This window comes from Hipposideros armiger, unplaced genomic scaffold (assembly GCF_001890085.2).
Source record: "Hipposideros armiger isolate ML-2016 unplaced genomic scaffold, ASM189008v1 scaffold_48, whole genome shotgun sequence".
Taxonomy (NCBI): domain Eukaryota; kingdom Metazoa; phylum Chordata; class Mammalia; order Chiroptera; family Hipposideridae; genus Hipposideros; species Hipposideros armiger.
Window position 1 is genome coordinate 2094815 of NW_017731398.1, and position 25056 is coordinate 2119870.

The window sequence follows — 25056 nt, forward strand, 5'->3', positions numbered from 1 at the left end:
GTTAGTAAGTGGAGTAGCCACGGACAATCGGATTGCAGAGCCATGCTCTTAACCAGACCCTGTAAGGCCCCAGGTTTTTATTTTGGGTTGGCCAGGTGATGGCAGCACTCCCTCAATCTGAGGAAACAGAAGGAAGAAAAGTTTGATTGGTGGAGAAATGACAAACTGAATTGAGGACCAGTTGAGTTGGAGATGCTGTGGATGATTCCGTGATGTCCAGTAGTCAAGAAGGCAGCCCCAGAAGGATCCTGCTGGAGGACTTGGTTAGCAAGCATCATGAGGGTGAATGGGACAGCCTCGAGAGAGCATGTGACTGAGGACAGAAAAAGGCCCCAGAGGGACCAGGCTGCATCGAAGAACCATGTATCATTGGATACGGCCACCTGGGAGTCACCGGGAACCTTGATGAGAGTGGGGCTCTCATTAGGGTAAAGAAAGAAACAAGAGTGCAGTGATTAGGGGACATCAGGCAATATACCTGTTAAGGGAAGCCAATGGAGAGTTTGAGTGGGGGCACTACGTAATCTGATTTACATCTGGGAAGGACCATCCTAGCTGCTGTAGAAGGTAAGAACGGATGCAACAGACAAGTTAGGAGGCTACAGCAATCATCCAGGCAAGAGATGATGTGGCCTAGGGTGGGGAAGGCATGGTGCAGGTGCTGGCAGATGAGGACGTTCCCCCCCGCCGCCCCCCCCCCCCGGCGACTTCTTTTCTCCCAGTGGAATATGATGCAGGCACATGGACAGCCTGAGAGGGGACCTGGACGGGTAGATGGGATCATGCTTTTATCTATATATTGGAAAGGTAGAAAAAAGAAGTGAAGAAGTTAAAAAAAAGTTAAAAGATGTTAAAAAAAGTTACTTTAAAAAACTGCATACTTACAAACGAAAGAAGAGGCTTCAATCTTTCATTGTATTCTATTTTGAGCATTGCTTATAGAAGACTTACCTTTGACAACACAGTATTTTTTAAAAATCACTTAATTTTGATAACACACCAATACACAGCCTCCTCCTCCCAGTGAAGTAACCGTGTCATTTCTTGGGACCTCAAGAATTGCTGCAATTCCTGTCCTGAGGTGGCAGTAGTAACTCATGTTATGCCTTGTCCTTCAGACCTCCCGGTGGTCTTCAGCTCTGTAAGATTCATTGTGTGTGTGTGTGTGTCTGACCACAAGTGCCTGTACAACAGGCAGTCCATATGACAAAACCGGTTTTACAAAATGTTGACCTTTGTAAACAAAAAGTATGCCATATATTTTTATTAAATCATAGAAAACTCATTTGTATACAAATTTTTTTTCCACTTTGGGGAAACTGGAATATTGAATAGCTGGATAACAAAACAGATGAAAGATACATCTCACTTTCAGCAGAGACAAGTTTTAGGTTGTCACATTTATTGTTTAAAAATGTTGAAATAATCAGTAACAGGTTGTTGGCTTCTTTCACCCTAGGCCAGAGGCATACTACCTCTTATAAACCCCAATTCTCTTTAAGGATGTTTTTCATTACTTAAACCAAACATAATTGTAAAAGATGGTTAACTTGAAGTCCTAATACGAAATAAAATATTTTTTCCCTACCGTGGGCTTTTAGGGCACTGTAAATGCTGAATTTCAGGAGCTGGCCTCATCCCACAGGACTGATTAAGTAAGATTCCTTTCTACAACAGCCAACATGTATTACGGCATGGAATATATTTCAGAATAAGTTAAATATTAAGACACACGGTATGGCAATAATGTCCTACTCTTCTTTCTACCAGGTAAATTTGGAAGTTCATCCTAATCTTGCACGTTTATGAAGGGTGAAGACTGAGGGACCCAGTAATACTGAAAATGCACAACCAACGACCGTCAGAATCACACTCGCCAACCGCTTTGGTCATATACATACAAACGGTCCTGCCAGAGTCGTGCCCACATTCACTCCACAGGAATCACAAGGAACATAAAACGAACTTTCCCAAATGAAAACAGGCAGTGGTTTTAAAGTTTAGGTCATCATCACTCATTCTGCTTTCCAGCAAGACCAGAGGCCATACTGTGACATGGCTGCACTCATCCCAAATACTCACATCACATAAACACAAATTAAATATTATCAAAATTATTTTAAATTAAATGGAAGACCACTATTTTTAAGTGCATGAACTATTTCCCCCCTCGGGCCCCGAGCTTCTTGAATGGGTGTGTTACGGAGCAAGAACTAACATCCTTGGTAACGTCCCTGTTAGAGGCCAACCCGCTTCCTCTGAGAACTCCCTGAAGTAACACATGAGAGCTTCAAGCGGGGGAGGGGGAAGCAATTTTCCACTCCACATGGAAGGACTGTCTCAAAAAGTCATGTTCCCAAACTGAAGTCTGGATTTCAGACTCATTTAAGCAGGAACTGAAAAATGTGATCTTTGGGACTGGCTCGTCACCCGTGGTGACAGCCTGCTTCCCCAGGATACTCAATTGACCTTAAATCCTGCTGCCTCCAGGTCCTGGGCCCCTGTTGTCAATCTGCAGCCCTAGAGCGCTCCCAGAGAATGTGTAAACAAATCTGGGAAAAACTGCGTTTCTGCAAGTTTTCGTTATGTCAGTGAAAAACCTCTTGGGCAAAGAAAAATAATAGGAAAGGCTGCCCCGGTATCAACTTCCCACAAGGCTTGTCTTCTGCTCATCCTGCCGTAGAAGACTAGAAAGTCAACTCAAATACCTTTTGCTTGGCTTGTCCCGAATGAGATTAAACAAAGTTAGAACCATTTCCTTGGACTAACTTATTCCTGAATTATGACCCACGCTTATCCAGTCTTGTTACTGGAGGTGACTCGGAGAGGAGGCCAGGCTTTTGTGCAGGTTGGGGTTCTGGCTGTGTCTGTTTCGGCTGCGAACAGACGAGAACATGGTGTTGCAGCCCGGCACCTTGCATTTGTGCAGCTGGCGGAGGTGCACAGTTTTGTAGTGGGCCCTGAAGGTCCCTTTATTACTGTACGTCTTTTGGCAGAGGTGACATGTGATGGGCAATCCCGAAGGCAGGCTGGCAAGGCTCTGGTCTGTGTTGTCCATCAGGACGCAGATGGGGTACTCATCTTCCCCGGAGACCAGGCTCGGGCCTTCACAGGTCCCATCACTGTCCTCCATGAGCACGGTGCCTTCCTCACTTACCCCGTCCGAGTCCCAAGAAGAATGGCTGCTGCTCTCCGACTTCATGCTCGAGGTAGTGCTCAAATCCAGGACGGTGCCCTCACTTGGGGGACCAGAGTTGTAGCTCTCCAGGCCGGCACTGTGGACTTGGGCTATTGGATAAACCAGACTGCCCATCCGGCTGGTTCCCTTGAAGATGACGGATGTCTGGGAGGCTTGCTGTGTGAAAGCCACATCCTGATAGGCCTCTTTAGCCACATCTTTCAGAAGGTAAGCCGCACGGAAGTGGTCCTCACTGCTCTGCAATGCTTCTTGGGTCAGTACTTTTTGGTGGAGGTTTATGTTTGAACTGTGTCTGCAAGAGTGAAAAGATGGTCAGCAATGGGTTGGGCTGTTGTTTTAAAAATAGTCACCATTCGGAGGGGAGACACTGGATAGATACCAAAAAAACTTGTGGCGTGGGAGAAGGGATGATAAGGGGTGTGGGATGCAATGCGTGTTTCGTGGACACTGGTCCACTGCTGTTCACCGCTTGTCGGAGGTTAGCACTCACCAGGAAAGTCAACAGTCTAGAAACTGGGAATATACAGTTCTCTTCCATTTCTACCACCTAAGCAACACGCAACTTCCTGGATCTCATCTAAAGACAATGGCTAGACTACCTCAATTAGGCCAATTCAACTGGGGACACCAGAACCAGGGGAATCCCAGGAAAAAACTGATCACAAAAGACAAGACACGAAGCAGAGGACTTTATTTTAAGGAAACCAGGAAATATTACCTTCTAGAGCTGCACTGTCGACAACGGTACCCACTCATACGTGGTGACTGAGCCCCTGAAATACAGCTCTGTCAGATGCTGAAATGATGGTATTTTGGATAGACTCAATGAAATAAAATGTTATTACAACTAACTTTGCCTGTTTCTTTTCAGTTTTGTTTTTTGTTGTTGTTGTTTTTTCTTTTTTTAGCTGAGCCATCCTGCCACCTGTTGGCATTCAGTTTTTTAATGTGGCCACTAGAAAATCTAAAATTTCCTATGCAAGGAGAGAGGAGAGAGGGGAGAGAGAGGGAGAGAGAGAGAGAGGGAGAGAGAGAGAGAGAGAGAGGCAGGCATGCGTGTACCAAGTTCAGTTCATACTTGCAACGTTTCAATGTATACCAGACAGAAGTTTTGCCAATGCAGCACTGTGAGCACACCACCAATCTGCTACCTAGTGATTACTCCTGAAGAGCACATAATGAGTATCCATTACAACACATGCCTTTGACTCATACGATATCATTTGGATGTAGCTTGTCCATCAATGTTGGCCTTGCTCAGAGATCCCCTGAATTGACTAGCAAACACAGCCCTTAGCAGGGACTGCAACCTTAAAGGTGATGGGAGAATGACTTCAAACAAGTGAAAAGACTCCTCCAATACAGCTCAGGGTCAAATGGGGAAAAACACCCTCACCAAAATAACTTAAGGACGGAATTTTCTCTTCTAAACCTCCAAAGACATATGAGGAGGGGAGAAGGTTTAATCCTATCTCATAAAATGTATAAAATTTACTATTCAGCTTCTCTCTTCTATCACCTTACACATTCTTTTTCCGGATGCAATCAAAATTATACTCTCAGATCACCCACTTTGCGAGCAGCTCTTCTTAAGTGCAACTCTGACCTGTGATTATGTCAGCGTTCTGGGTGGAAGGGGCAGGAATGTGTCAGCAGAAAACCAGACACTAGGTTGACATACAGGTTCCAGTACATACAAGTGGTTAAAATTTTTTTTTAAAGCCCGACAAACAGATTCACTGGGACCTTGTACAGAAAGGTCCCCAAGCAAAAGGTCCCCAAAGCAAAGCTCTGGGCCCCACTCTCAACTCCTGAGTGTCCCATGAGTACCAGCAGCTAACTTGTGGCTCCTCTAACCTTCACCTTAAGCCTCAGAGGGTTAGATGCATTTCCCAAGGTGCCATGTCCTCTAAAACCAGTGACCACTACAACTGCAAAAGCCCTCTGAACCTCATGCCTGGCTTCCTGCTTCCAGGACTTGGTGCTGTGCTCACTGCCCAGGTCTGTATTTCTTCCCTGCATCCTCTCCTTCTCCCTCTAACACTTCCTCCCTGGTTTCTGACTAGTTTAGAATTAGTTGAGTCCGATGATTCTCAAAGTGTGGTCTGGGCACTCATAGCGGTCCCTGAGACCCTTACAAGGGGTCCGTGAAGTCAAAACTCATCTCATGATGATACTAAGACATTTTTTGCCCTTCTACTCTCATTTTCTCAAGAGGGTACAGTGGAGTTTGCCAGAGGCCACCTGACATGTGACACTGAAACAAGTTGAATGCAGAAGCTGATATGAGAATTCATCCATCTTCTACTGAGCCACGCATGAAAGAGATTCGTGAAAACGTAAAACAAAGCCACTCTTCTAAGTTTTTGTTTTGGAAATGTAGTTATTTTTCATTAAAATGTTACTTATGGTAACATAGAATTTTAAGTGATGTAAAATATCTTAATTTTTTTTGGTTTTAATTTCTAATACAGTAAATATTGATATAAACCTAAACAGACAAAAACTCTTGAAGGTCCTGAGGTCTTAAGAATTTGTATAGGGCTTGTGAGACCAAAACATTTGAGAGCTGCTGGTTTAGTCACACCTCTTATTCCAGGAAGCCTTCCCCAACTTCTCAGAGAGTCTGGTTAGGTGCCCTCCCATTGGCCCACAGCAGCTTATGAAAGTTTCTCTCATTATAGCAGCCACCACATTCAGCTGTAATCGCCTATTTACTAGTCTGTTTACCGCCCCCGCCCCCACCCTCTTCCACCCTTTCCCTGCACTGGCCTTGGTGGGCATGGATGTGTCCACAGCACCTAACACAGAAGGTTCTTAAATTTTATCTGTTGGCTAAATAAGCATCCAGGGTGCTACCCAGTCCCTTCCTGATGGGGTCTGGGGTTGGCAGCAGCAGTGGCTCAAAGAGGGAAAAACAGTTATCCTCACAGCAACGCAGTTCTCATCTTTGACTGGGAGAAATGGTGGTGCACCTGGGCCTGCCCACAAGGTCTTATTGGAAATGGTGCCATTTTAATCACAGATTCTGGGTAAAATGCATGCCCTGTCCAAGGCTACTAGACTTAGTACTTTAAATGTAGTAATGCAAGATGTTTAAAAATAAATTTAGAATGCAAGATGTTTTCCTGGGCTGGGGGAGGAGGCTTGTATCTAAATAGGTCAGAAAGTAAAAACATATTAAATATATGGAAAAAGAAATATAAAATGAAATCGCATCTTAGATTCAATATGCTTCTAATTTAGAACACATTGTAAGCCAGAACGGTATCATAAATATCAAGGGAGATCTGACGGATACAACTCTCTCTTCACAATAACAGCTTATTCAAGGACAGACCCTCCTCTTGGAGGGGCAAGGGAAAGGACTGGGTCATTATGGTATCCTAGAACAGAAGCAGGAATTTTACCTACTATCACTCATGCTCTAGCCTCTGCTCAAGACAATGAGTGTGTTCTTGTGAGCCCTGTCTTGGGATGTACGTGGGAGTCTGTACATTGTCACCCTCTTACTAAATCAGGCCTCACAGTTTGGACTAAGGGGGTGGTGCTGAACTACTTCGAGTCAAGCTTGTTTGAGCAAATGCACCATTTTAATATTCTGTGAAGCACGTTTAGCGTTTATCATATTGCATCTCATCAGAGAGCTGGTCCTCTCCTAAAAGCGGCCTGGGGTCTTCTGTTGGTGGGCTGGCTTGCTCTGCCCTTGATGCGCTGGGAGGACAGTGACCTGCAGAGATGTTCTATGACTTACGTTCATTCAGAAAAGCACGAGCAAGATGGTAATGCCAGTGCTGGGTCCCAGAAGTGATGAGATATACTCTGTACCCGGGCACTTTGTAAACAGCTTGACTCTGTGTGTCACGGAAACCCAGCATCGACAGGCTTCTCATCTTTCAACCAATATCCCAGTCCATCATTCATCCCAACATTTCTGAAATAACTAAGTACCTTTATTCTTTGATATCTTAATATTAAAAGAAACTTCAATCAAGCAGTTATATACTTCCTTTCAAATATAGCTGGTTAACTAGAAAGCAAAGAAACATCGCATTCGCTGGACTTCATATCATGGAATGAAAATCAGACCAGTTTTGAGAAGTGACTGTGATAATTTAAAAAGTGGTCTCCTCGCTCTTCTAACGTGCAAACTAGTTCATGATTCCTTATGCCAAACCCTTGGGGCCAGACGTGTCTCTGAATTCAGAATTTCTCACACTTCAGTAAAAGCTGAATGATGCATATACTGTAATATCATGTTAATGCCCCCATAATAAATCCATTAATATTTCTGTACTGAATAGATATAAAAAATCCACACAAAGGGCGATTTATAAATAACCTCACATCATTTCAGGTCAGGTCTTACGGCCAACGGAGTTTAGATTTTAGAATTCAAAATTCAGGAGGGTCGATCTATAGAACAGTGTTTCTCAAATGTGGTCCCTGGCACAGCACCGTCAGCGTCACCTGGGAACTTGGAAATGCAAGTTCTCAGACCTCACCCAGACCTACTGAAGGAGAATCTCTAGGGGCAGGGCTCAGAAGTACATTTTAACACCCCTCCAGGTGATTCCGCGCATGTTCAAGTTTAAGAACCACAGTCCCAAAAGAATCGACTGCCAGTGGTTCCTTACCTGTCCCTGCTCCTGCGGGAAGGGAAGGTGGCCGTACAGCCCTCCACCGTGCACACGTGCGTGCCTTTGGCGTGCGTGTTCTTGTGGTGCATTTTCACACCGCACGCATTCTTAAAGGTCTTCTTGCAGATGTCACACTGGTATCGACTTTCTTCCTTCTGCCTCGCTAATGCATGCAGCCCCATGTGCTCCAGCTCTTTAGACTCTTCGATATAAGGAAAAGCCATTCCCCTGTTGGACAACGCGCTGAAGAGGCCCCCGGCCAGTAGGCGCTGCTGCAGTTTGACGTAGTCGGGAAAAGGAACACAGGGCTCCATCCCAGGAGTGAGGTGCAGCTCTTGGCTGCCATCCTCGGCGTCCCTTGGCACCATAGCCAACGCTGGCTTCTGCTCGGCCTCTCTCTCTGAGTTGTGTGTGGCCTGCTCAGGGGTTCGGGGAATAGCACCACTGGGCTCGATCACTGACTGGAGACGGCAGACCCTCTCCCCTTCTGGGAGAGGCTTCCCTAAGCATGCTGACTGTGTGTGCTGCTCTTCTGGGGCCCTGCCTGACCCAGGACTGCAGGCCTCCAGCTCATCGTCACTGACCACCTGCAGGGGCATGTCTTCCTCCGAGCTGAGACTGTGCCTCTTCTCATTTGCTATTTCCACAGCCTCCTTCTCTATTTTGATGGGCATGCTGGACTTCCGGGATTTCTTCTTGGGAAGGGCATCGCATGGCATTTTGTTGGAAACCAGCTGTTCTGGGATTGAGGAGGACAACAGAGGGAGAGAAGGCAGCATCCCAGGCGTGTTTGCTAGCTCAGCTGGAGTGGCTGGGCTGCGGTAGAAAGGGAGGACAGGCTGGACTGTCTTTAGGTTGGGAAAGAGCACACCGTTCTGCCCGACGCTTGGGAAGGCCGGCTGGCCCCTGGACTCCTCCCCTGAACCAGCATAGCTAGGGAGAGGCCTACAGTCTGGAGAAGTCACCGTGAACCCTGGGCGCTTGTAGTGGTCAGAGGCGACCAAGCTCAGGCTGTTCCGTAGGTCCTTGTCCCTGTTGTTTCTGTTCATGGGCATGTGCAGCCGGGGATTGGGGTTGGCGCTGTGACGATTGCGGCTTCTCAGGGAGCTGAACACCATGTTACACCCTTCGATGGTACACTTGTGCTTGATCTTCAGGTGGACGGCGTTATAGTGGATCTTTAGGGTGCCTTTGTCATAGAAGGTCTTCTCGCAGGCCGTGCAGAACACGCGGCCCTTCTTTGTGCCAAGGCTGTGCCTCTCAGACTTCACTTTGCCCTCAGGGGACAGCTGTGTCCTTTCGAGCCTAGTGACGATGTTGTATGAGCTGGAGTCACTTAAATGGGCACTGTCTTCCTTGTTCGTAACAGTATCTGGACAGTTTAGACACTGCTCCGATTCAACCTGAAATGGTGCAGAATTGGATGTTAAGAAGCTGCTGTCGGGGAAAGGTCCATGGATTTCCTGTTTGGGGTCCTCACTCTGGTCCTGGCCCTGCTCCAGCATATACTGTTCAGGCAGTGACCCTATCAGTGCAGGGGGCACAGGGTTGAAGAACTGGAAAGGCAGCATGAAAGTCATGTTGTTTATGAGGTTCTCAAAAGGGTGTACGCTGCTGGGGGTTCCTTTGTCCCCAGGAGCAGGGAGGCTGGCACTCCTGTGGCCGCAGTTCTCGATGAAAGCCCTGATATCCACGTTGGCCGTGGAAGGCGGGATGATGATGGACTGCTCTTCTTTCTCTTGAATCGCCATGAGCTCAACTATGGACTTGGTCTCCCCAAAACGAAGGAACTGCTGCAAGGTGGCCACCTCCTCCTCACTGGTCATGATGCTCCAGTGATCCAACACCTTTCCAGACGCATCCTAAACCCAAACCAGAATTTAAAAGCGCAATTAATTTACTGTTCCTTACCCTTTTCTCTAAGAAAGGAGCCACGCAGTCAGTGCCGCCACTAGCACCACAGGGCACCTCTGTGCACACTAGAAAATGACACCCCCTCTGGATGAGCATGGGGCTTGTTGAGTTCAGTCCCCACGCACACCACTCTCCTAAGCCAGAAACTTTATGCAGCAAATATACTGCACAGATGTAAGTTGTGGTCCAAAAGAGAAACATAAAACTGTATTACTCAAGCCTAAGGGAAATTTGGTAATTATTTTCCACCTTATTTCAAACCAATTGGTTGTCTTGCATTAGGCATAATAATATTCCCCACAAAAAATAAAATATGTATCTTTTGAACAATAGTAACTTCTTTATCTAAAGAGTATAGATGGAGCAATCAGACCTAGATATAGCTCAAGTATTTATTCACTGCATTTTAATAATCTTCCCAAGCAACGACCATCAGAAAACAAATGAACCTGTATTGATCTATTGCCCAGGTTCACAAAGCAGAGCTGTAATTACACTGGAGTGTTGGAGATCTTTCAAACCCTAGCAAGGCCTAACTTTTCCCAAAACTACAATAAATATTTTATCACAGAACATGTATTTGATGGCCTACTGAGATTTTTCACAGTGCATGTAAGAGTTTTGAAGATGATGAGGAATGTAACATCATAAATTTTTCATGCACTAGAGGTTCAAGGTAATTGATTCCATATTTTTAATCCTAACACTAGAAAGCAAGATTATTAAGATCATTAAATATTGATCTATGTCATAATGTAAGATCATAATGCTACTCTACATAAAAGGTTGTTTCTAGCTTGCTGAGGGTCCTGCGTTCGAGGAGCAAATGTGTTTCCAGAGGAAGATTATGGGCTTTAGAGTTAGAAAGAAGTAGGTTCAAATCCTGGGTTGGCCACATATAAGTTGAGTGACTTCAGCAAGACTTAAAAGCACTCTGAGGGCCGGCCGAGTGGCGCACTGGTTAAGAACTGGCTTGGGACGCCAGAGGGCCCCGGTTCGGATCCCACATATGAGGGCCGGTGACACTGCCCTCCACAGCTAAGATGCTGAGCAACAGCTCAACCTGGAGCTGGGCTGCTGTGAGTCGCTGGCGATGGCGTAGGCTGCAGCCCCTGTGGCAGTGGGTTGCCATGGGCTACCGTTTGTAGCCAGCAGGCAGCGTGAGCGGCCAGCAGCCGCAGTGAGCGGCCATCCAGAAGCCGACAACTGATGTGCCTCGCCTGGGAAGAGCGCAATGATGGTGCCAACTTGGGCCAGTGAAGCAACGTCCTCCACAACTAGACTGAAGAACAAAAAACGACAGCAACTTGTCTGTTCCCCTTCCCCCAATTCCCCAATAAAAATCTTAAAAAAAAAAAAAGAACTCTGAGCCTCTGGTTTTTCAACTGGAAAACGGGGATAATCTACCTACCTCATAAGAGGGTTTAGGTCAAGAAATGGTTATTAGTGTTTGCTGTAATGATATGGCCTATCTGAGTAAGACTGAAGTGTATGTTAGTCTTGGAAATATGTTCACTCCCCCACTTCCCTGAAATTTTTACCAAAGTTAGCTGACATTTTCTAGTGTAGTGGAAAGGAAAAAAAAAGGCTGTATCTATTTCATATGTTCGACAAATGATATAATTCATATCAGGAAATACGTTCTTTGCTTGTGAAAACACCTTGGTGGTCTTTGGATATGAAACACGAGACCTACCCCCATAGCTTGCTCTAGAAAGAGAGGTAAAACCATTCTGCAAAGTAAAGAGAGGAGAGAAGGCATGAAAGGCACAGAGAGATAGATGCCTTGCATCTCTGAGAAATGAAGAGAAAACATGAGGAGGTGGAAAGCCACTTGGGGAGAAAGATTAAACAAGAGCACAAACACAGAAATCTCACAAGATGATGGATTCTAGGAAGGAAAATCAGCAGTGAGGTGGCAGATGGCTTTAGAGAACAGAAATTGTAATTGTTTGCTGTGTGGTTCTGTCAAGTAAGTTCCCTTGCTCAACCCCAAACCCTTAGTAAAATCGGATACAAGATAGCATCTGTTGTCAGTAGGTAGTTTGCAGAAAATAAAAGAAATGGAAGCAGCGCCCAAGACGGGGCAAATGATTTACTGTGGGAGAGCTGACCTCGTGCAAACCCAAACCAGAGAATATGTAATGCTCCCACATCCTGAAGTTTCATGGATATCTTGAGGAAAGCGCTGGATTCCTCCCAGAACATGAGGTAGGGCCTAACCCATTAGAAAAAATATTAAAGAAAAGGATGCGCCGCAATGGCTGCAGTGCCAGTAGGCAGCTGGGTTACGTCAGCTACGTGGACGTGGATTTAAGCAGATGTTCTAGGAACAGGGTGGCCGTGGTCACCATACCTGCAGCACATATCCACGGATGTAGTCCTGAAGCGTCCAGTCCAAGGCATGGAGGATCTGTAGCACCTCGTCTTGCTTCAGCACACTGAAGAGCCGGTCCAGGAGGATTTTCAGGCGAACGGGGATGGCCTGGGTCCCATACAGCATGAGGCTGCTGATGTCAAACACCACATTGGACTGGACGATCTCCACCGGGCTTGATGGATACATGGTGGGGATCCTGAGCTTACTTAGCGCTGAAAAACCACATGGAAGAAATCTTGTTTTGAAAGATTCCTATTGTCAAAAGAAACACTGCACAGGAAATAAGGTAGCACTAACTCTCAGTTATCTGTTCCAACAGAAAAACAAAACAAAACAAAACCCGCGACTATGCAAACGATGAATAATCGTAACAGCAATCACAGGAACTTCTACAATAAAATGGACTAGCCTGAGACTCTTCTTTTCTGCCTTTCCTGTGGCATCTCTGAGGAGTAAAACAGCCACAAGTAGGGAAGGTGTGAGGAAAAGGGGTCAAAACAAAGGTGTCAGGTGCCTAAGAGAGGATGGACACTCAGGAAGCACCAGGTGAAGAAGTGGGACTTGGGAATCCAGGACCTGTGTTTGAGCCCTGGTCTGCCACTTTCTAGTTGTCAGGCTTGGCGAATTAAACTGCCGAGATCAATGCCGTATAATGCAATGGTCAGCAGCCACATATGGTGACTTAAATGTATATTTAAATTCATTAACATGTAATAACATGAGAAATTCACTTCTGCAGTCACACTAGTCACATTTCAAGTACTCGGTAGCCAGAAGCGGCTAGTATAGGGTCAGGGTTAGCAAATAAAAAGACATGATGCCCAGTTACATCTGAATATAAATTTCAGATAAACAATGAATAAGTGGGACATAGTGATACTAAAAATCTTCACTAGGATATATTTACGCTAAAAAATTATTTATTGTTTATCTGAAATTCAAATCTCACTGAGCATTCTGTATTTTATCTGGACTACAGGCTACTCTATATTAGACAGCACAGAACAATTCTATCTTTGCAAAATGACAGCACTGAAGCACCAGTGTCTACATCTCTAGAATAGGGCTAACAAAACACTTACCATGTAGAGTTGTTAAGATTCAAAGAGATGGCACATATAATGCTCTTAGCCTGTTACCTGGCACACAGTAGTAACTTACAAATGTTAGCTGTCATTCTTAGATATTGCATCTGTTCCTGAATGAGTGTAAGTTATTTAGAGGGAATACGACCAGCCAAAAGAAGGGGAAAAATAGTTACCATGGGCTACCCATCCATGCCTGCACTGTTCACATTGACGGTGGTTTATTTTCCCTGGTTTGAAACTTTGGCAACTGCAGTTCAGAGTACAGCCGATAGCCTGCAAAAGAGAACACAGGTATGCCCTAGCATGTTAGTGATGTGTGGGACACCCCTCGCATTTACAAAACAAAACCTCCATTCAGCAACACTCATTGAACAACATGTGCCCACTCCGTGCCAGACCCAGACGTGTATATCCGGCCCTGGAAAATGGAACAGCTGGCCCACAACCCAGAGATGGCGAACACATTACACAGGTATTCTGCATGCGAGAACAGGCTACAAACACCAGAACTTTTTATAAGAAAACATTATGGTGGCCGGCCGAGTGGTGCGTTGGTTAAGAGCTGGCTTGGGATGCCAGCTCTGAGCAGCAGGGCCCCGGTTTGGATCCCACATGGGGGCCAGTGACACCGCCCTCTTCAGCTAATATGGTGAACAACAGCTCAACCTGGAGCTGGGCTGCCGTGAGTCGCTGGCGATGGCATAGGCTGCAGCCCCTGCTGCCGTGGGTTGCCATAAGCTACCGTGAATGGCTGGCAGTCGGTGTGAGCTGCCAAGAGCCACCGTGAGCGGCCATCCAGAGGCTGGTGACCCATCTGCCTCACCCAGGAAGAGCACAATGATAATACCAACATGGGCCAGTGAAGCGATGTCCTCCACAACTAGACTGAAGAACAAAACGACAGCAACTTATCTATTCCCCTTCCCCCGATTCCACCCCCCACCCCCCAATAAAATCTTTAAAAAAAAAACCCAGAAACAACATTATGGGTTGGAAGGAAATACCTTGAATGTTACTAAGGACATAGAAAGGGTGAAGAGTCACATTTTAAACAAATCTCTAAAATTGACCACAGCAGGGGCTGAAAGGCATACAGAGCCTGCCTTGGAACAAGTAAATGGGGACTGATAGGAACTGAGAGTAATCCACATGTGGAATCCGTTACCCCCCAAGACATGGTAGGGGCTGAATATTAAAACAGATTTGAGGTCATGTGCTGGCTGACGGCATTGAGGATGGTTCCCTGACCCCTCTCACTGGGCTGTGTAACAGACACAGGCTGGACAAACCCTGCCGGGATGCCCAGCTGCATATTCAAGTGCCATGTGTGGGGCGGGGCTGTGGAGTGTGCAAACATACAGCTGAAACAGAAAATAGAGATGTACGTGTCAACGAAGTTCTAGTATCAACAACAAAGCTTCACATATATTTTCAAGATGAATTTCTCTAAAGGGGATAGAGGCCTGAAGAACATAATCTATTATTTAAAAAGCTCTCCCAGGGGCTCTGACATTGAGGTTCTGGGAAAGGGCCACTGGGTGGAACCCATATGATTCAAGACAGCCTTGAAATTGGGGAGTGTGCACGTGTGTGTGTGTGTGTGTGTGTGTGTGTGTGTGTGTGTGTGTGTGTGTTTGGGGGGGGCAATGAAAAAGTTCTACAATTATAGGTTTAAACTTCCATCTGCCAATTAAGGGACTATATGGTCTTGTGTGGGGTTAAGAAGGGGAGAATCTGGCCTGGGACTTGGGAAACTCGCTTTAAAGGGTATATAACTAGTCCTCACTAAAAATCAGTTGCTGGTGGGATTGTAAAGTGGTGTGCAACCAGTTTGGAAAACAGTCTGGCAGATCTTCACAAACACAGAGTTACCATATGACCCAGAAACTTCACTCCTAGGTATGGGCCCAAGAGAACTGAAAACATATGCCCACACAGGAACTTGTACCCAAATGCTCATAGCAGCATTATTTTTAATAGACCCAAAGTGGAAGCAACCCCAATGTCCTTCCATTGATGAATGGATAAATAAAATGGGGTATATCCACACAAGGGAAAACTATTAAGCAGTAAGAAAAAATGACATACTGATTCATGTTACAACATGGATGAACCTTGAAAACATCATGCTAGAGAAAGAAGTACAAAAACTGAGAGAAGTATAAAAAAATCAGAAGTTGTATGATTCTATTTACATGAAATATCAAGAATGGGCCCATCCATAGAGGCAGAAAGTAGACTAGTAATGGTTATCAGGAGTTGTGGTGAGTTACCAGGGATGAGGGCTGACTGCTAATGGGTGGTAGTGGAGGGAAGAAGGGTATTCTTTTTCTGTTTTCATCTTGTTTAAAACAGCATTACATTGAGATACAATTCACATATACAGTTTGTTTACCCACTTACATTATACAATTCGATGATTTTTAGTATTTTCACGGAGTTGGGCAACCGTCCTCACAAACTAATTTTCATCATTCCCCACAGGCACCCTGTGTATAAGTTTATGGTGAACAAGCGTTTCCATTTCTTTGGGATATATTCCTAGGAGGGCGATTGCTGGATCATACAGTAACTCTATGTTTCACTTTCTGAGAAACCGCCAGACTGCTGTCCCAAGGAACTGTACCCCTTTACATTCCCACCAACAGTATATGAGGGTTGCAATTTCCCCATATCCTCCCCAATACTTGATGACTAGGCGGGACATCGGTGAATTTTCGGCAGTGAAAATACTCTGAATGATACCATAATGATGGAAGCACGACATTACTCACTTGTCCAAACCCATAGGACATACAACACAAGTATTGAACTCTAAGGCAAACTATGGAATTTCAATGATTCTTATGAGTTAATGTAGTTCATCAATTTTAACAAACATCCCTCTAGATTAGCAGTTCTCAACCTGTGGGTCGCGACCCCTTTGGGGGTCGAACGACCCTTTCACAGGGGTCGCCTAAGACCATCGGAAAACAAAAAGATATTTACATTACGATTCATAACAGTAGCAAAATTACAGTTATAGAGTAGCAACGAAAATAATTTTATGGTTGGGGGTCACCACAACATGAGGAACTGTATTAAGGGGTCGCGGCATTAGGAAGGTTGAGAACCGCTGCTCTAGATGGAGGAGGCTATGCATGTATGCAGGCAGGGGACATATGGGAAATCTCTGTACTTTCTGAAAAGTGTTCTAAAAAAAAAAAATCAGTGACCTAACTTAAATACAGGTTAAAATTTACATGATTTGACTGTTATCTACAATTCCTTTTGGACTCCAATGTGAACAGAGCCACTAGACAGATTTTTCAGGTGAAGAAATAGGGCTGTGCTTAACTGAGGTGTTCAGCAGATAGCAACAATATTACCTAATCCCTTCACCAGGCTATCACAAACCAGGAAACATGGGAGAAAAGATTTTGGCTCTTTGTAAAGTCATTTGGTATAATTCAAAGAACTCCAGCTGATCACAACACTCTAATAATAATGCTTGCATTCCCACTGGGGGTGGTATCATTCCAAAAAGGTGACATTTGTTCTTGGTGGGGAGCATGAGACAATATGATAATAAAATTTCATTGGGAGAGGCAATAAATACCTATTCTCCTTAAATGTGGGGGTAGGGCAAGAAATGAAAACAGATTGAGAAACACTGCTCTAATGCCAGGAATTATTTTACTGTTTAGTTATATAGTTTCTACTTATATGTACATATACAAATGTGTTAAATATATGAACATATACATCTATATATCTATGCAGATAATTATTTGGCTATCTTGACTGGAAGCTAAAGGATAAAAATGAGTAATAATTTAATTTTTATTACACACTGTCAAAACCCTTTTTTAAAGAATACCATTGTTAGTTTGTGGCACACCTGATGCTGTCCAGTTTCTCAAACTCCTCTGCAGCTGTCTGAATATCCGCTCACAGACAAACCAATTATCTGTATTCTCAATAACTACCAGCACACTTAGTACTAAACCTCTGAACTATTTCACAACCTACACTCTTATGACTGTTTTAAAGAAAATTTTAAAAAGCAGAAAAGTTCTTAGTTTGGATGATGTCCCTGAAAATGCCACTCACTCTTTAAAAACAAGACGTTGAAACAAAATGCATTCACATTTCATTTATTCGGAACATAGAACCTGCTCTAATCAAAGGAAGAAACGTTCTTGAGCACAATACACCTTTTCTACTCCCTGGGGAGTTTGCTCAAAAGGCTGTTCCCCTTGCAAAGCCCCAGGACCCTCTGGGTGGCTTTCTCAGGCCTAGCACAGCAAAACTACACCCAGAACAATTCCAAGCACAATTTCATAGCCCAAGGTTGAAACTCATTTTCTCTACCTCTCTTGACACCTGACTCAGGGTTTCTCAACTTAAGCATTATAGGCATTTCAAATTGGAGAATTCTCTGGCTGTCCTGTGCATTGTAGGATGTCTAGCAGCCTCCCTGACTTCTACCCACCAGATGCCACAGTAACACCTCCCTCCCCGTTGTAAAAACCAAAAATGTCTCCAGACATTGCCAAATGCCCCTGGGGGCAAAAACACCCCCAGTTGAGACCCACTGACCTAACCTGATGATTCAGTTTTAGCAGCTTCTATTTATGGGACAGAATTTTAAGCAGTTCAATCTACAATTCCTATGTATGAATGCTGCTGTATAAGAAACATTCATGTGGTTCTATATGAATCTATTTGAATAAGGCTTAATAAAGCTCACTAGACATCTATGGAAATAAATCTCCGAGAAATTATTTATGAACTAAAAGAGCTAACCAGTGTCTAAGAAAGCTTCTACTATAAGGTCCTTCAGTTTTTCCACCCACCTCAGGCTTCCACAACGTAGCAAAATTATAGCACTATTATCTAAAGACACATGAAAACTTCTAAAGCGAAATCAAACCAAAAATTTCTAATTATGGGACAAAAAGTACTCAGGTAAATCAAAATGGAACACTGAAAGCTTGCATCCTTTCCTTTGGAATCCTGATACATGTTCCATTTTTCAGAAACATAAAGCAGATGTTTACAACATCCCAAACTCCTCAAGACATGATGATTGCTTTTTGTGTACTCATTTTAATCAGGCTATTTCCGAATTATTAGTCACTTTGATATGTTACAAATCAAAATTCTGGTTAATGCGTTTCATGGAGGGGTAGGAGTAGGAGTAAGTGCTTTTTAGATAGGGTCATTGTCAAAGGCTTTTTTAAGGAGCTGACATTTGAACTGAATCCCAAGAGATGGCAAGGAGCCAGTGAAGAACTGGAGGCAGAGCGAGTTTTTAGGCAGCGGGCATAGCAAGTGCAAAGGCCCTGAGGCATAGAAGAGGCTGGAGTGTTCAGAGAACAGCAAAGGGGCCAGTATAGCTAGAGTGGAGTTAGTAAGGTTAATGATAGAAAATGGGGGTCAGAGAGGTGACAGAGACCACTCTGCATAGGATCTTATGGGGCAGGCCAAGTAGTATGGACTCTGTTCTAAGTTTAACAATGAGTCTTTGAAAAAGATATGAAATTAATATGATTTGCCTATTAAAATGACACCTCTGGATGCGTAGCTGGGGAGCCCGAGCTCCGTGCCCCTCAGCACACAGCGCTTCTTTCACTGGGAGGTAGTAAAATCTACGATTGGCTTCAGGCAACTTATATCTTACTTCCTGTTAAGCCACATAACCTTGAGCTGCATGACTTGGAGCCTCTGACTATAAAATGGGCTGGATATCTGCTCCTGCCTACCTCAGAGGCCTATTAGCTATATTAATGAGAATATACAGATGGGGAGTTGAAAAGACCAATTAGCACAGGGAGACTGTTGTTGCTGCCAGGCCTACAATGAGTAGGTTCTTAGGTCCTCTGGGCTCTGGTGGTCTGACTCTGCACAGACAGTGCTAATAATATCTATGATAAAAACCTCCATAAAAGTTGCTCCACAATGAATCATTCCTGAAAGAGGCAACGAAACAACTGAAACTCCAAACCAACACTCCGTGGCTGGCCCTGGGCCTGGTACTCGGTATGCCTTCGAAAGGTACTGAGAGAATAAGAAATGAATCAACGAGAGAGCTGAACCATGCTTACTAATTACAGATGCCCACCCTATTTCCTTTTGCCTGATCCGCCTTAGTAAAAGCAGCTGAATTTCTACGTCTCCTTTGGTGGCCGGGTGATTAAGTACTGGCCAATGGTAACAAGCAGAAGTTGCTGGGTGGAGCTTTACAGAACGCAGTCTTATAAACGGGAGGATGGACCTCTGTGCCTTTCCTTCTTGGAACAAGAACATGATGGCCACGCTGTAGGGCAAATGACCCAGCTATTTCAACATAAAAATTACAAGGAAAAAAGTATAAACCTATAGATTAAGGGAGACAACATATGAACCTCATTTGGATCCTGACGTTAACAAACTAATGGTAATACAAAGCTTACAAGACAACGAAGGGCATCTGAATACTGGACATGTAATAACACGAGAGAGTTGTTAAGTTTTCAGGTGCTATATATAATAGTATATAGCTTTTGTCTTTTTTAAAAAAGCCTTTTCTTTTAGAGCTACGTTTTAAAATATTTATGAAATTATATGATGCCCGGATTTGTTTCAATGTAATCCAGTGTTGATAATGGTAGGGGAATGGGTAGAGAATATAGATGAAACAGGATTGACCCAACGTTGATTGCTCTTTAATCCCGCAGCACATATCACTAAGCTTTGCTAAACTATTGTAATTTTGTTTGAAATTCTCTATAATAAAAAGTAAAAAAAAAAAATCAAAACTCCCCCTCCCTAACGTTTTTGTTTTGAGTGAAAGAGCAAATGGAGGGAGGGAGCAATGTTATGGAGAGCGGCCCGAGAGACTTCCTCCAGGAGGCAGCAGGCATGCTCTGAACAGCACGTGCAGGAAAGACCACAGTCCCAGGCATAAGGAAGTCTCACTCTGTACAAGAGTGTGGGGCCCAGGGCGCTGGGCCACAGAGCACAGATTTGTCATGGGCAGTGAGAGGACCCCGACGGGCAACGCAGGGTGGGGGTAGGCTGTACAGATGGACAGCCAGGAGTCTCTGTGCTGAGTTTATGAAGCCATCAGTGTTCTGAACAATGGGGAGACACTGCTTGCCATGAGCACGGTTGAAAGACTGCAGTTGGGAAGCCTCAGAAAGCAGGGAGACAGCATTTGCAATATAAAAATGACACTGGAGGAGACCTGACAGAAGCTGGTTTCTCACTGTATGGAAGGGGATGAAAAGAGAGACCAGTCAAAGAAGACTGAAAGCATGGAGAAGGGTCTGGCAGAGCAGGGGCAGGTGGGAGGTGGAGCTCAGGGGACAGATGTCGGGCCAAGTCTACCTGTGAGTAGAAAATATGCGTGACACATTTGTAGTGTTCTCTGCTCCTTAGTTCAAAGACGGTGACGGGGAAAATACTTGTTCTTTGATCTCTATAAATCAAAGTATAAACTCTGTGCCAAAATAATTTAACAGCTGTGCCTTTTTTCTTAAAATAATTGGTTCTAAAAACAAAAAATATAAAAAGTAGAAAAATATGCAAATGTTAGAAACCTAACCAAATATATCTTTGTAAAAAACTAACAACAACAACAAAACTATAGAGAAATAAAGATACAACTACATTGTTTTTCCTTTATAACCTTAGTTTGGGAGACCTCAGTGGCAATCTCCAGAAACTTTGGTAACAAAAAAAACCCAAAAGGACATTCAAGTTAACTGCACGTGTAGGGAACTTCTGAACACAACAGTCAGCCTGGGGGAAAACAAAAACAAACAAGCAAAAAAAAAACATTTACACTTTAGGATAATTTTAACTAAGGTGGCCGGTTACACAATAATGCAAGTGCACTATTGCTGTTGATGCAAAATAACGAAATTGTGAACATTTCTATTGTAAACATTTCTTTTAGGGACTTAATGAGAACTAGATTTAAAAAACTAAGTATAAGAACACCCTTAGATTTTCAAAATAAAGTTTTTAAAAAGAAAAGATCAGTTAATCATGCCATCCCGATCACTGTCTTAAAATTCAGCATGGTACATATATCATGAAACATTCGAGTTGTCTGTATAACAATTTTATCTTCATAATGAGCAATGCAAGAAACGACCAGAGGTCTACAGAACAAGGCCAATACTTCCAGAAGCTGGTGTAGAGCTGGAAAATAATTTTGATGTTTGTTAAGAGTATATGGAAGGATGACACAAATCATCTGTAAGAGGAGACAAACTAACATAACAAAAAAATTAGTAGCCTGAATGAGTTTACCTGAGACAACCATTTCCCTCCACACAGGCTGTGTGGACCTGGACTTCACGGCATTTTATTTCTCCATGTCTCTTTTCTCTCACATTAGCTGAGTGAAATGATCATCCTCCCAAGGCACAGTCCCCGTGATACGTTAGGCTGGTTTATAGTAATGAGTCCATAAGTGGATGGCAATGGCGATAGCCGGTTTACTTCTAACTAAGCGAAGTTTGAGAAAAGCCCCAAAGACGACTGTGGCGAAACACGTCTGCTGTCTGCTCTCTGTTTAGACCCACCCTTTTTGGATAAAAAGACGTTTGTCTGGGTAGAGAAATGGGCCACACCAGAATCTTGGAATTGCCAGAGTTAGGAAAAAGGGCTTCAAAGAATGACAAGATAAGAGGAAATAAGGTTTTCAGGTGTAAACTGATTTAAAAGGAAAAGAAAAAAAAAAACCCAAACATTCCAGATGCCCCTTCTGTGCAGAATCCAGTTATCTTTAACATCTCTCAGATAAGTCATGAAAAATAATTCTTTTTTTTTTTTACCTAAACAAATAATTCTATCTAAATAAAGTTAAAAATGTGTGGTAGAATACTTGGAACAAGGCAACTCAAATTTTTTATTGACTCCCTAAATGTTGATCTTAGATACCAAAAAGATGAGTGGCTTAGCATCAAGTTTTCACCTTAGCTAGAGTATTTCCAGGTCTTTTAAAACAGGGCTGTTTCTCACTCAAGTAACTCACTCTAAATGACATCTGTAGAGGTGAAAATTCACCCCGGGGTAAAGCATGCTCCTCCTGCAAGTAATTTACCTTGTGGAACCTTCAGGGCAACTCTTTAATGGCCACTGTCAAAATAACTTCTAAAGCCATATACAAAAGCTAAAGGACACGTCTGCCTCTCACCCGTATACTGCGGTTTAATTTTACTGACAAACCGTACTTTTAAAGTGTTTTCCTGTGTATATTTGTCCCCAAGCATTTATTATATAAATGATAAGTGTATGCTTATGGGACAATTATTTTTCCCACTGGGAAATCGATATGGCTTTTCTCACCCAGTGGGCTGTATCGCCCTTCTTTCCATGCTGATGATTCTGAGATAAGAATGTGGACATGGGCCTGGGGTGGTTCTAGCTGCTGCATGGGACAGATGTAAAAATCCCCTCTACGCAAGCCTTATGCTTCCATGGCAGTTACTCCATGTTGGTTACTATTTGTAATGTGAATTATAACCAGAGCAAACAGACCATTCGTTTCACATCCTAGTAGAGATCCACGGCCAAATGACCACTTCAAGCCAACCACTTTCTCTCCAACTGAAGGAGGTGCATATTGCTAAGTCCTGAGGAATCTATGGGTACAAATGATATTCCAAATTAAATTACACAGATGTCTGAACATCATTATGAGGTCCCGAAGCGTGAGCAGCATTTCTGCTAAGTGAAGATTTCACCACCTCGTCTCAGCATTTAACTATAAGAGGAACCTGTTCAACCGACAGTTGAGTTGAAATAGCAATACTTTTTTTGGTGCAAATAAACTTGGCAAACTTAACAGACGAGAAATCAAACAATGGCTCATATCTTCTTCTTTTCGGTATGCCCAAAGGATAAAGATATTTATCAAAATTCATCACAGCAAAAGTGGTGGCCATCTTTTCACACCTACTACTTAAAGCAAAAATCAAACCCTGGACCATTTATAACGCTCAAAAGTAATGTCCTTTTTTTACATGAGGCACAAACATTTTATTCTGACATACCCAATTTTAATGATGTTTTAATCACACATATCAACCTATTTGGGAAGGGGGTAATGAAGAAGCCAGTATATTTGTCCCTGAACAAAAAATGTTCACACACGTGCACACGTATGTGCAAACTAAGGCGAGTCCAAGAAATCTTAGGAAAAGATCCCATGAAATCCAACAGCAAATTAAAACAATCAACAACGGATGAAAGGACACCCGAGGGGGAAGGGGGGAGGAAGGGAAAAAAAAAATCTGCCAAAGGCTGTGTTTCAATGCACTTAGGGTCAAGCCAGAATCTTTGTCGCTTTGATGAGAAGAAATCAATTTTTTGAAAAAGCGTTGCTAGACCTGCTGTGTGTACCAACCGAAAGCTGTAGTAACACGTTTTCCCCTGACACACACATACACACGCACACCCTGACAGGGATTCCCAAGACACCAGTGGGGCCTCCTTTAGGCCCCTTAAGTGTTAACAGCAGAGGCCTGGCTGCGACCAGGCATCTGGCCAGGTTTAAATGCCCCGTCTTCAGAGGGCTGCGGTGAGCACGGCCATAAAACCAGGGGACATTACTGAACCTCAGAGTGTCTGATCTCCCACACACACCCCCACCCCCACCCCGACCCGACCCCCAACCCCAACACACACAATTTCACTCCTACAATTAAGGCTGCTCCCTGGCATTCCATTGAACTGTCAAAAGTCGGGCCGGTGGCAGCCGCACGGCCACAAAGAGATGCCTTAAATGAGAAGAACATGTTCCTACACCGCATTTGAGAAAGTTTGGCTCCGAGCTATGCGCTGATTAATATCAGATCTCCTCCTTCCCTCGCCTCGCCGCGATCTTGTCACATCTGGCTGACAAATCCCGAACAGCTCCGGCAAAGCCAGGCGGCGGGGGGTCGGGGGGCAGCGGGGACACGCAGCGGCCTCCTCCGCCGGCGCCCCCCCCCCGCCCCAGGGGACCGACGCGGCGCTCCCGAGGGGCGCGGACGTTGGCTGGCCCTGCGCTGTCAGGCACAGCCCAGGCGCCCAAGTCCCCTCTGTCCCTGCAGGTGCCCCGTCCTAAAAGCGGCCAGGGACGCGTGTCCGCCTTCTCCGTGGAACCCCCGGGGCCCCGTCCCCGCGCTCGGACCGAGGGGGGGCGCCGCGCGCCACGCCGCTCGCCGCACCGCACGCCTGTCGGCGGCGCGTCTATCAGCCCTGCCGGGCGCCGTCCACGCCACCCGGCGCCGGACGCGTGCGTCCCGCCCGCCTGCACCTGGCTCTGCAGCGTCCCACAAAAGAGGCGCCCCCCTCCCCCCGCCACCCGCGCGGCCGGGAGCCCCGTCCCTGCCGTCCCCGCAGTTCCCACGGGGACCGACGGCCACCGCACGCTGCGTTCTCCACAGACACAAAACCCGGGGAGAAGCGGCCGGTTCCAAGCGCCAGCGGCCGGTTGAGGTAATTCTGAGGCGAACGCGCTGGGACCGAGCGACGCTGAGGGCGGGGGGCGGACCGACGCGCGTCGCCCGACCCGCACTTCCGACGCGCGACGCTGACCGGGGACCCGGGGCGCCCCGACTCGGACCCTCGCGGGCCCCCCTCCCCCCGCAACCCCGGCCGGAGAAACGAGACTCTCCTGCGGGCCGCGCCGCGCGCGGGTGGCCTCGGGAGGTGTTGAGGGCGCGTCCCGGTACCGACGGGACCGGGTCCGAGCGGCGCCTCGGCCGCCCCGCGCAGCGACCCCGCTCCCGGGAGGGCCCCGCTTACCTCGGCCATCCTGCGGCCGCCGCGGTGCCCCGCTCCCGGCGCGCGTCTCCGGCCCGCGTCCGCCCC

At 45.2% G+C, this 25056-nt stretch overlaps 1 protein-coding gene across 2 annotated transcripts; it reads right to left on the bottom strand.

Annotated features, from left to right (window-relative positions):
• Nucleotides 1–1582: 1582 nt before the first annotated feature.
• BNC1 (basonuclin zinc finger protein 1) lies at nt 1583–25037 on the bottom strand. Of its 2 annotated transcripts, none has more exons than XM_019639990.1 (5): nt 24991–25037; nt 13395–13494; nt 12110–12345; nt 7837–9701; nt 1583–3491 (listed from the first exon to the last, which is right to left on the bottom strand). In XM_019639990.1, the coding sequence occupies exons 1-5, from the start codon at nt 24997–24999 to the stop codon at nt 2807–2809; spliced, it is 2895 nt and encodes a 964-aa protein (XP_019495535.1). In that variant the 5' UTR covers nt 25000–25037; the 3' UTR covers nt 1583–2806. The 2 variants fall into 2 exon arrangements, with proteins under 2 accessions (XP_019495535.1, XP_019495536.1); XM_019639991.1 differs by lacking the exon at nt 24991–25037 and adding an exon at nt 21505–21672.
• Between the last annotated feature and the right edge of the window lie 19 nt (nt 25038–25056).

Excerpts from the sequence above, each read along its gene's own strand:
- BNC1 (XM_019639990.1), bottom strand. Across the intron at positions 9,702-12,109 it reads TCCGTGGATATGTGCTGCAG|GATGCGTCTGGAAAGGTGTT; the intron begins GTATGGTGACCA and ends GTTTGGGTTTAG. Across the intron at positions 3,492-7,836 it reads TCCCGCAGGAGCAGGGACAG|ACACAGTTCAAACATAAACC; the intron begins GTAAGGAACCAC and ends TCACTCTTGCAG.